We start from the raw sequence: 12,865 nt of genomic DNA on the forward strand, positions 1-12,865 counted from the left end.
AAATTTCTATTGAAATTGAATGTTTTGCCCGCTCTACTTATAATCAACTTGTGGCGGAAAAGATGGCCTAAAGGATTCTATCTCACGCATTGTTACATTTTCATTATCACGCAACTATTAGTACCCAAATCGGACTTCTGAAAGTCCGTTAGCGTGTGGCCGCACTGAGTGAGACCGCGACACTGCTGGACTGACCGACTGACTGCGTGTCTGTCTTCTCTGTCGTTCTGTAGTTAGGAAGTTGCCGAGTCACCGACCGGTCTCTGCTCTGCTCTGCATGCATGCATGCTGAATCGGCACTTGTCGTAACAATTGCCTAAGTGACTAGTACGAAGTGACGAAGTGACGAAGTGACGAAGTGAGTTGTAATCGACTGAGGGACTGCCGACTTACTGACATTTTCATCGGTGGGAAAATGATACCCAGAGCACTCCCTCCTTGGCGGCCTTGGCGGCCTTCGCGGTCCTCGGCGGCAGACCCGTGAGGATCCCCGATCCAGTGAGGGGTGGATGGTCCGGCTGGCTAATGGTCATGGTGCAGCGGCGTCGTTGGTCCTGACAGCCTTAGCCCCGCCAGCGGTGCGGCGGGCAGCGGTCACTCGGTTCCGCCGAGCCCTGTCTTGGTCGTGGGCAGCCCAGTCGACGGGCGGGTGGACAGTCTCGCGCCTGGAGCGCACCTTAGACCTGAGCTCGCACTTGACCAAGGCCCGATTCCAGGTGGAGCTCAGCCATAGCCAGGCCTCAGGCCCGGTGGAGGGCGTCATGTGGTGGGCGAGGCCGGCGTGGCAAGGTCGAGTGGCCTTTATGGGCGCCACATCGGTGAGTCACGCACCCACCCTGATGAATTAGCCTTCTTCCAAGCCTTAGGATTCTCATGGACGGTCAAACGGGGCCACGATTGGAATTATTAGTGAGGCCTCCATACTCCCCTAAGTATAAAGTATGATGTGTTCAATAGTCCTAGTAGCGCTGGAAAAGTGACCGCCCAAGAGATTTGTTTACCTTTGCTTTTGAAGATGACGTCATCAGTCAGCTGTAGCTTAAAGGTGCCTATAGCTTAATTTCGACATCCCGTCAATATATCTCGTGAAACTCTTTTGTACTTGTTCAATCTTATTTAACCCTCCCCACAGCGGTCATGGGGGCCCAGATTGGGAATGTTCAAGATGCGGCTGGACTAGAGGTTGGGCTATTGATTTGTTTAACGTTTTCATAGTCAATGCATCTCTGGACTTGAATGTTCGATATATCTAGCCACAAGTCTGAAAAGCCTTGGTCACTTTTGACTGTATATGCTCCTCAAATTTGCCATCGTCTATAAGGATTATCCCGAGATCCTTGATTGAATTTACCGATTTGATTGGGCTCTGTAATTATCGATATAAATAGAGAGGTCTATACCAACTTGGTCCTAGGTACTCATGACTTTGGCTGTCTACAACAAAATTTGTTTACCTTGTAAAGCTAGTGAGTGACCAGCACTAAGATTACACACCATGTAGGAATTAGGGGTGGTTAGTTTTTCATCACTGCCTGGTGTTTTTGTTCCTTTGTGTTGTAAGTATAATTAGAATGCCAAATGCAAGGAACATAGTCTCAAGAAATTATCATGGAAATAATCAATCCAAATGTTAACTATATTTTGTTCAAAGATGGTAACATTTAGTCTATGATTAATCAAAAAAGCTAGGTGATTACAACGAACACTTTCACAACCGCTTTTACTTCCTCTGACAGTTTGTAGAAATAAAAAATGTAATTCAGTTTAACTTTAACTTCAACAGACTAAGTGCATGGTGGGAATTAAAATGTACAGATCATAATCAATCCAAATTTTCTGGAGATGGTTTGGTTGTCTTATTGTCAAACTTGCTGGTCACCATGCAGCTGTTGTGTCCAAATTCTGTTGTAGACAGTTAAAGTCATGAGTACCTGGTCCTATGTCATCATACGGAATTTATCCCCATTTGACTCCATGTTCTGTGCTTACACCCAATCATATATTGTGTCTGAGTCGCTTTGCAGCTCTGTCCCATTTACTGAATTTCTTCCAGACACTAGCTTGGTATCGTCAGCACAAGAGGAGATTGCAGACTCAAGGGGTAATTCATGTAGTGGTGCGATAAAGAGTATGAAGAGGATTGGGCCTAGTATAGTGTCTTGTGGAACTCCGGATGAGACTTGGCAAGTGCCACTCAAGCACCCTTCAACTCGAACAGCTTGGGTACGGTTGGTCAGGAACTCTTTGATCCAGGAATGCGTATTTCCATTGATACCTATTGTACTTAAACAATTTAAAGGTAGAATGTGGTCTGCTTTATCAAAAGCTGTCGCAAAGTCCAAGTAAATAACGTCTACACATTCATTATGTTGCAATTACGTCGTCAAAATGTTGAATAAGTTAAGTAACTGTGCTAAAATGAGTGCGAAACCCATGTTGTTGGTCAGGAATACCACCCTTTTTTGTCAAGGTATTGTAGAAGTTTTTCCTTAACCACTTTTTCCATGACCTTGGCAATATTTGACGTTAGGGATATTGGTCTATAATTGCCAGGTATACCCCTATCTCCTCCTTTATAAATTAGCACAATATGGGCAGTTTTTATTTGGATGGCCACCCGACCCTATTCATAAAGTGTGTTAGTATTGGAGCAACGACCTGTTCGGTGCGTTTAGGGAACTGGGTTGTCACGCCATCCGGCCGTGGAGCACTCGAAAACTTCAAGTCTTCAATGGCTTTACGAACATCGTGCTCATCGATGAAAATGTCTGCTAACGAGGAATTGCTGTTGCCCAAAGGGGGGTCTTTTGCTACGTGATCAATTGAGATTGAAAATACAGAGGCAAATTGACATATAAGGATATTGGCAAAATTGATTGGATTAGATACTTCTTCGTCGTTCGGTTGTCTACGGGGCCCTACCGGGGCGTTGGCTTTTCGTTTGGAATTGATGTATGAGTAAAACGCTTTTGGGTTGAATTTTAACATCTTGGACAACCCTCCTCCCTTTCCACAACTGATCCATGTCCAGCGAGGTTTTCAAAAGAATGTCGATGTTCTTAATCTTACTTTGAACATTTTAAGATATGAATGATTCATCATCCAGGGCCTTTAGCCTCTTTACCTGTGACACCCGTTTCTTGAAGAGCTTTTGTCTCCGTTTCGGAATAGTCGCTTCATTTTCTTTATTCGCCAAAAGAGGAACTCCTACTTGGTCACATGCCCCTTCAAGTGAGCTTATGAGCAGTGTTATGCCATCATCAATGCTAGGCTCCTCATCCATTTTGACAACAAGGTCAAGGGATTCTATAGTTCAGATTACAGCATTCTTCATGAAAGCAATACTTGGCAAGTCCAGTTTTTGAGACTTTTTTGGGAACTTGAATTTTTTTCTTCTGAATTGTGGTATATCTTTCCAGAATGCCATGATCGGAAAGGTCCCTTGGCGTTACTTGGATAGTAGAAATCATATCCGGATCACTGGCAAATACTAGATCTAGTACACTGTCGACTCGGGTTGCGGTGCCCACATGCTGGGATGCTGGGATTACGTTCCCTGTACCGGTTAGAAAAGTCCATGAAAAAACAAAAGATATTTACAACCATATGTCAGGCTCATTTTTTTCTAACAAGTGAGTATGAAAAATGCCAAAAAGGTACAAAAAGGGATGTTTTCCCAAAAAAGGTCGTTCTAGGTGATTTGTCCATATGGTCGAAATAGGTAAAAACCTATGTTATAGGTTTTTAGCTTCTTTTCCTAGATCTGCTGATGAATAAAGACTATATCAATGATTAATTGTGGAGATGAGCGATATACCTTTTGGGAGGGCTTGAACCGTTACCGATACTTTTTAGAAAAAGTAACGCGTTACCGTTTTCTTTTGCAGAAGAAACTAAGGGCCAAAAACTACAAAAAAACGTTTATACCATTTTTTAACGTTTTGTAGATACGACGTGAAAAACTGACTCCCGCGATTATTTACTCATTTGATCCCATTAGGGGCGGGGAAGCCATGGATATTTGAGACATATATTTTTTTTTTAAATCGGATAGGAAACCTTTACGCAATTTTGTTTCCCTTATTTATAATCGAAAAAATGTAACGGTGACGCGAGGACTAAAAACATGTTCCGTTACCGTTATTTTTTTAAAAAGTAACGGTTTACCGGTAGTGTTACTCAAAAAGTAAAGCCCTACATTTTGACATAAAGTTTGACAAATATTTCGAAAAGTTGAGCAATTTCATTTTTTGTCACCATAACCCTATGTTCTTGTATCTTTTGTTGTATCCATTGTCTTATGTTGATTCACCTCGAAATTGTGACTATCAAATGAGTTGAAGAAATATTTAGGTTAAAAGAAAAGCCATTGACGCTTTGAAATCTTAGACAATAAATTTGAATCAGCATGCTTTTATCTTATAAGAAAACTGAGGCTATGCCTCATGGAGACCTAGAAATGTCTTTTTGAACAATAGATTCAGTCCAAAATTGTTTGTCAAGCATGTGAGAACAGATGTATCTGGTGCGCTTCCAACAATATCTAATAGGAGGGCTCTAACGATTCAGAAGATTTCCGAGTACTTAGTGAATTTCTCAGAGAATCTTCACTGTTGGCAAGATGGAAAGATGCGTATTTATTCAGATTTTTCTTTGTTCTTTTTTGACATGGAGACGCCACAATGGCCCAGAATTTGTATTTGAATCACCATCCTCGTCTAATATTTGACCTCCCAAATCCCAAAGAAGTGCCAGTGCTTTGACTCATATTTTTTAGTTAAACAAATGACAAACGTTAGGCAGTCAAGACTAATCCGTCTTAATCAGCCGTTTAGTGCCAATGACTTGCGGTCAGGTTTTTAAGGTTCCACGTTCCTCGTAGTTCAACCATCGAGTAAACCTTGTTTTATTCCAATATAGATATAAATATAAACGGATAAAAGAATAAAATGTTCAAGAACGCCTAGGGTGACTAACAGTGTGGGCCGAGTATATTTTGGCTAGGAGGTTTGAGGGTGATCAGGCACGTCGACCATCTTCATCGGAAACGAGTTCAAGGCATTCATAAAATCCCGTTTGACATCCATGTCCACATTCTGCGAGGTTAATAAGGTTTCAGCTCGAAGCACTTTTTCCTTCATTTGAGCAAGTTCGTCCATAAATCGAGACACCTCTTGCGCCTAAGGGGCAGAAGAAGAATGGTAATTTGTTGGATGGCACCAAACAAAGTGGATAATTTGAATTACGAATGGCACCTTGAGCCTCGCCAATGAAAAGATCCTTGGGATTTTAGAAACCCCCGCTTAAGTTGGAACTGAAATACTTTCTTCACCTAGTTGGGCTACGAAAATGCACCGCGTCAATGTCCAATAAGGCCAGGGGTACAGAGCTTTCACCAATCGAGCTCACGACTTTTAATTTTGTTCTTGGAATGTAAACTGAGAGCTGGGTCTTGAATGTATTTAGCTATATTTCTGGCCGAGGATGCATGGGAACAATGACTCACGGGTGCAAAAAACATTCCTGCAACAATTGTGCGAGCCATCGACTTACCTCGATATCACTCGGGACTTGAACTGATTGGATTTGGGCCGCCAGGCGTTTTCGCTTCCTGGGATTCGGCTGTTCCAGGAGGTCTGATTTCTCTGTATGGGATGTCTTCGTTATGAGCCGGGCCTCTGGCACAACGGTCTCAATGCCGTAAAAGATCTTGTTGACTTGTTTTATGCCCAAACACGCACTAGCCACGTCCATCTTCGCTCGAAATACTTGCTTGACGGTCCGACGGAAGCGCTCCACGCTCAAGATTTGCGACGTCTGGGCGGTTTCCGTCTGGGCGGGATCCTCATTCTCGATACTCACCATCATGATCTGCTCCGTCTCCTTAAGATCATTGGTCTGACCATTGTTGAGAATGGGCTCCGGTCCCGCCGAGGCGGATTGGGTCCGCTTTTTAGACCCATCTTTGACCCCGTCCCAATGAACTACGCTCCAGACCACGTCAGAGTGGATTAGCTCTCGCCAGGCGTTGATGTACGTGGGATGAGCATCTGTCAGGATGGTTGTGACCTTGGCACAAGCCTCGGGAACAAGCGACTTTAAAACGTTAAGGGCGGCGGAAACCACTGTTTGACTTTCATTTTCAGCCAGGGCTTGCAAAATTGGACAACCTTCGCCGTTGGAATCTGCCAAGCTCAACCCAAAAAAGAAAAACGTCAACATAATGGACAGACTACTCGAAATTTGGTGCTGGTCGGGCGAACAAGCACCCTCCGACACAAGACCACATTAGTGAGATCACTTCGTGTTGGTCAATTGAGAGGGTGTGCCGAATGGACCTCGACAGAATTAGAGGATGGGATATAATAATTATAGGATGGACACCTCGAAGAGACGACTTATGACTGCGAGACGGGAAGTCAGGTGAGATCGGGGATTGGGACTCACCAAAGATTAAAATGGAGATCAAAACGAATTTGGACGAGTTGGTTCCCGCCGACCCATGAATAGAAATGATGGTGGGATGCGCTCGAAAGTGGTCGAGCATTATCGCACTCGCCCACGTGATGAGAAAATGGCCCGAGGTTTCAACCACTTTGCCCGTGACATCAGCTGGAAATTCCATCACCTCAAACTTGGACCCGAAATTGAAGCTGCGAAAGGCGGGCTCGGCCAACAAGGCGGTCACGTTCTCCACCTCCGATACCCGGCCTTCGGAGGTTCCTCCTAAAACACCGGACGAATTGTTCGGTTGGTGAAAGGGACACTGTGTCAATGATGTCAATGTGTGTCAATGGATTGGAGTATCAAATGCTCACCCAGACGATGGCAGGCCTTACGAATTCGGTAGACGTCATCATAAGTCAAGGGTTTACTATTGGCCGATTGGGGCACGAACTTGTCCAGGATGACGTCGGACCGGAGACCGGATTGGAGCATTTGAATCACGCGCCTTTTCTCGACTTCTGAGAGACGTAGCTTCCTCGGCTCAATTGGGTGTGAATGAGCCAGACAACCATAGGCCAAGATCTTGAATTGGGCGTTGTGGCACCAATCCCCGTCGGCATTGGCGTCCTCGCATTGGCACACTTCTGCTTGGTTGAAGATGATCCTGCGGAAGAGCACACAAACGACCGATACATGCATGCATGATTACTGATAATCGACAACTGAGTGCTACTCAGAGAGTCCGCTCATGAACCACCCAAACTTGACTCCATGATAAGGAATGGCGCAATGACGCGATAGCAACTTACTTGGCGCTACAATGGAACACTTTTTTGGTTTTCTTGGTCGAGGCCCGTTTGTCCTGGACATTTTGCGAGCAATGCGCGATCTTGCTGCCCCGTTTGCAACCTTTGAAGGAGAAAAAGCGATCCATTTCGTTGGCCGCCCACCACTCCAATGCATCGCTCATGGAGTCAAATTGCTCTCGAAGAGGGTGGTGCTCATGGGGGATTTGGCAAGAAATCGCCGCCTATTCATCCATCAGAGAAAAGGACCACTGGGTCAGTTAATAAGGCTTATATTCGCCGTGAGCTACTCTCTACATTATTATTTTTATTGTATTTGGGTGCTAGGGTCGGAGGGATGGGCCTCGCCCGGTCGGCGAAGCCAGCCATCACATCGTCCTTATACTTTTTCCCATAGGAGAAAGAATAGAAGATCCGCATCAGTTTGGTTCTCCGTCTGTGGGCAGGGTTAGCGTCTAAAAGTTTCTTTGAGAAAGGTCGGGTAGGAGATTCGAAACGAGTACCTCTTTCGTAAGAGGTATCTGCGCTAACCACTATAACACGTCTCCTTCCTATGATTTATCTCTTTTGAATAATCAAAACACCTCGAGTGTCAAGTGCTATTCATTTTCGTGAAGGAATCCACTCACATCATGCTAGCATATCACTCTATATTGCGAGGATTCTGGCCTCATTGGATTCTATATGATTTTACGGCGCTACAATATCACAGTATTTCATGAATTTACCTGTACTTTGTCTCATACAGGGAATAACTACTTCGGTGGGGATAAATATGTGCTCAGTAGCTTTAGGTGCAGCTGCCATTAGTGGCATCAACGCACAAAAGTGTTGGCGAGAGCCTTGGGCTTGAACCCATAATCCCTTTCATCCCACGGCCTGGCGTTAACCAACTGAGTTATCATCAGTTTCTTACAGACATTGCTCCGAATATCATTGACAGAAATTTCATTCCATGCAAGGCCATGTTACTCTCAGCAACTTGGCAGTGAATTTTATCTAAGACCTCTATTAGGCTATCGGAAAGAGACGACTTTTATTCGAGGTCTATTCAAAACAATGACTTTAGCATGACTTAAAATGAGCTTAGTTCTGCAAAAGTTATTCAATCGTTCTGGAAATTATTACCTAGGCTTCAGATTGCCATATGCAAAATTGGCTACAAAATAAGCTTACTGGCATGGCTTACTGCTTTACATCCACGCATTCCGTCATCCTTGTACTATTTTTTTCACGTACGCAAACATAACCTTGTCAATAATGTTATATATATTCCTGGGGCTACGATTCGAGTGTGAAATGGCGTTGTCCCAAAAGGTCATTGAGCGGAATTTCATTCCGTTCAAGGTCATATTACTCCCATTCAAAGAAGAGCAGAATTGATCCTGGACCTCTGTCGGGCAATTTCAGTAGCTCACTCTGGGAAGAATTGGCTCCTTGACGATCTTATGTTCTAAACTATGTCGTTGTGTCATGTCCGTGAGTGCCCGATTTAAATAGGTAGATAGTGGCATGCCTCTTTCACTGTAAAATAATTCAACTTACTTACTTGTGGTGGACGACACGTGTTTTTCCTGCGGTGGTGGCGACACCATGTCCGCGACGCAAACGTCTTTCGGCAATTTGGACAATGGAACACTTCTTCAGAAGACTTGGACGACGAGGGTGGCGGGTTTGGACGAACACGAGGTTTAGCCACAGGTGCGCCTGGGGCTTCAATTTCGGCTAACGACTCCATAGTTAGTGCGATTGCGGTTATGGAACCAGAGATTTACTAGGATACGCTCATTATCAAGAGTTCGCTTGCTCCTTCACTTATTCTACATCAGTTGATATATTAAATGTATTGAATGGGTGGATGGAACGATTTCCCCTAAGTTATATTCTCGTCTGTTGTCTAGGTTAGGAATATTGGCCTCAAGTTATGTGTAGTCTTTTTATTACTCACTGAGTCATTAGATTGATCAATGTTGTTGGAGGTTAAGAGAAGGGATCCTGACAACGTTGCGATGACTGAATTGAATACGTAGTCGAGGTAATCCTGCCACTATGCGACCAGAATTGGCCTCCCTCAACTTCAGCTGCTTGTTATAATTTGGTTTTGGGTGGGTAGATTTTGAAGTTCACAACCGTCAGAACAGACATTTTCCCTCGTTTTCAAGACATTTCAGCGTCTTCAAATAGTTGTACTATTATTGAAAGTAAGTTTTTCATCTACAAAGTATGCCAGCTTTTCAAAGAAACTCACTTGATGCCAAAAATAATAATCAGGGTACGTCTCTATTAACCGAGCAAGTCGCCCAAGGTTTCTTGGTTGGATTTCGTCCTTGAGGATGACAATGTCACCGAATTGCAAATTGCTTCGTTTTTTTTATCCACTTGGCTCGTGGCTGCAACAATTGCAAACACTCGTGGCGAAAACGTGTCCAAAACTGCTCAGCCAAGTATTGGGTTCGTTGCCATTGCCGCTTGGAATATAAGTCAGGACTGACGAATCTTCCTGGAGGAGGGATGAATACTCCTGTCTTTTGTGTGAGGAGCATGCTTGGATTCATCGGCCATGGGCTGAGAGGATCGTTTAAACATTCCACGGTTAGTGGGCGAGCATTCAAAATATTTTCCACCTCAGACATCAACGTGTGGAACGTTTCGTCATTCAGGAGGTGTCCATGGTCTATCATAAGAGAGGCAAGAATCGCACGGATCGAGCAAATTTGTCGCTCCCAAATACCTCCAAAGTTAGACGCTGAAGGTGGATTCCTTTTGTATCACTCAAAGTTTGATCCCCGTTCCCTCAGAAAAGCAGCCACAGAGTCCTGATCCATTTCCTCAAGAGCTTTGCTTATCTCCCGTTCTGCTCCAACAAAGTTCTGACCATTGTCGGACCTTAGAAGTCGTATTGGACCCCTTCTGGACACCATGCGTCTCAAAGCCGCAAAGTAGGAGGAGGTATCCAAGGACGTGGCCACCTCAATATGGACCGCTCTTGAACTCAAGCAGGAGAAAATCATTTCATATCTTTTTTCATCCTTACGTCGGTTGCGAATCATGAAGGGGCCATAAAAATCGACTCCAACGTAGGAGAATGGCGGTGCGGTTTGAAGTCGGTCCAAGGGCAAATCAGCCATTTGAGGCTGCTCTGTTTTACCCCGAAGATACTTGCAACGAAAACAGTTTGATAAAAATCCCCGAACCCGAGAGTTCATTCCTTGGATCCAATATCCACTTTGGCGGATAGCGTTAATGTTATTTAAATTCGTGAGAGCTCCCAATGATAAGATCGGAAATTCTTTCTTTCTTGGGGATAATTAATAATGGATGGACATCTCGATTTGGAAGCTTTTCTAAACGACCTCCGACTCTCAATAATCCATGAGCATCCATAATTGGGCACCACTTCGACAAGGTACTACTGACTTTAACCCAGGCTCTTTTTCTTTCTCTTTCACATTTTGGTTCGTTCTGATCTATATGGAATTTCTCCACAGCAGGCACTCTCCAAGAACAATCTCGATTCGTTAAGAACTCAGGTCCAATAAACCATCGATGGGTAGCTTGAAGCCCAACACAACTCAATCCTCTCGAGGCGTCATCGGCCGGATTTTTAGAAGTCTCGACAAATCGCCAAGACGTGGGCGACGATACAGAGCGAAATTTTCTAACCCGATTAGCCACAAACAGATGGAATTAGTGCTCTTCATTGCAAATATATCCAATAACGACAGTGCTATACGTCCAATGGTACTGGCACAATTCTTCAATATCCAACTGACTTCTCATATGATCCGAGAGTGAGGCAGCGAGAACTGCTGCGACCAATTCCATCCTTGGAACTGTTGTTGGTTGACTAGGGGCCACTCGTGCTTTTCTGGCAACAAAGCTGACCTGGATGTTTCCGTTCTCGTCCTCCAGCCTTAAATAAGCAACTGCACCATGTCCATAGGTCGGAAAAACAATTTAGTTCTGCCGAAATTTGTTTTCCAAATCCAACGTTCTTAAACGATCTTGGTAATTTCGCCAGCAATAACTCTTGTAACTCATTTATCCACTTATCCCACTTTCGCTTGACGTCAGGTGGAACTGGACTATCCCATCCCAGGTTCAGAGGGCAAACTTCTTTTAAAATAATGCGGCCAGGGAGAAGGAAGGCTGTCCCAGCCCCCACTGGGTCATACACACTCGAGATTGTTGACAACATCGAGCGTTAAGTAAGTATAGTTTTGTCTATCTTGACTCGAAATCCAATCCTATCATCCTCGACGTTCCAAACGACTCCCAAAGCTCTCTCGGCTGGAAGCTCCGGGGTCTCCAGGGCAAGCAAGAGTTTCCAGTGGGGGGCTCTGGCTTTGACTTCTTTGGCCACGGTTAAAGCCTCTGAAACACTTCCCATACTTTTGAGACAATCGTCTACGAAAAATTCTGGTTTATCGTGGTGACAGCAGCTTCCCTGAATTCGTGGCCATTATTAATGGCGGTTCGCTTCAAAGCGTAGTTAGAAAAACTTGGGTAACTTCTACCAGCGAACAAATGACGAGTCATTTCATACTCCACAAGACTTCCATTCTCGACGTTTTCTTCGAACCAGATGAAACGAAGACAGTTCATGTCTATTTCTGGTATTTTCACTTGGTCTTTTACCTTTTATTTTTTTGTTCAGGTCGTATCTCACTTTTTTCGTCTATCAATATTTTTTATCCCAATTCAAGGTTATGTCACGTATTTTCGGCTTAAGGAGTAGTTCATTTCGCTTTTATTGTTTAGTCTGTTCATTTCCTATTTTCAATACAAAATTGGGTTCTAGAACCTTCTTTTGTTCTATTCCATTCCATTGATGTTAGCTTGTTCCTGTAGTCGAGTTGATGTATGTTGGCTGAGGCTAGCTAGTTGGTCAGCCAAGAGTAGGTCATCATAGTCGACCGACTCTTACCTCTTCTCCTTTGTTGGTAGCCGCAACCTAGCGAAATCACCAATTCTCTTCTTGTCTCTCCCCAGGGAGTACGTTCCTCCTTGATTTCCACCTAGCACGTGGGTTGCTTACCTGCTCTACAGCTGGTTCTCATTCACACGCGCTGGTTTCCCCCTTTGGCTCTCTTGTCACTGTCTTCTTCGTCTTTTACTTTTTTCACCTTTTATTTTCCTCTCGCTCATTTCGGAAATTCAAAAAAAAATCCAAATTTTAGTACGGTTACTCAACTGATTGAACATATAGAGCAGGTTATTGAGGGACTGGAGAGCCATGAATCAGTCGATGTAATTTATCTCGACTTTGCTAAGGCCTTTGACAAGGTAGATCATGGCCTTTTAGTTAACAGGTTCTATGAGATTGGGGTCCAAAGCAAGGTTCTCAATTGGCTAAGAAGTTTCATTTTTGGTAAGAAACAATTAGTTAAGGTTGAGGGATCCCTTAGTGACATACATGATGTCAAGGCGGCCGTCCCTCAGGGCTCCATTTTGGGTCCTCTCCTTTTCATCATCTTCATTGCTCCGCTTCAGAAGCTTGGTAGTAGTAATGTCAGTATCTCTTCTTACGCTGATGATACAAAATTGGTAGTTGGTAGGAATGGTCAGGATTCCGGTTGTCTGGCAAAGGTCCCAGACCAAATTTATTCCTG

General features: G+C 44.1%; 1 protein-coding gene across 2 annotated transcripts; it reads right to left on the reverse strand.

Moving 5' to 3' along the window:
• Window positions 1–4,876: 4,876 nt before the first annotated feature.
• On the reverse strand, window positions 4,877–9,334 carry LOC131880975 (uncharacterized). Of its 2 annotated transcripts, XM_059227712.1 has the most exons (7): window positions 9,202–9,334; window positions 8,803–9,027; window positions 7,257–7,477; window positions 6,819–7,111; window positions 6,448–6,726; window positions 5,554–6,185; window positions 4,877–5,180 (listed from the first exon to the last, which is right to left on the reverse strand). In XM_059227712.1, exons 2-7 carry the CDS (start codon window positions 8,989–8,991, stop codon window positions 5,001–5,003), a joined length of 1,794 nt encoding a protein of 597 aa, XP_059083695.1. In that variant the 5' UTR covers window positions 8,992–9,027; window positions 9,202–9,334; the 3' UTR covers window positions 4,877–5,000. The 2 variants fall into 2 exon arrangements, with proteins under 2 accessions (XP_059083695.1, XP_059083696.1); XM_059227713.1 differs by lacking the exon at window positions 9,202–9,334 and having other exon boundaries at window positions 8,799–8,936.
• Between the last annotated feature and the right edge of the window lie 3,531 nt (window positions 9,335–12,865).

This window comes from Tigriopus californicus, chromosome 5, assembly GCF_007210705.1.
Source record: "Tigriopus californicus strain San Diego chromosome 5, Tcal_SD_v2.1, whole genome shotgun sequence".
NCBI lineage: Eukaryota > Metazoa > Arthropoda > Copepoda > Harpacticoida > Harpacticidae > Tigriopus > Tigriopus californicus.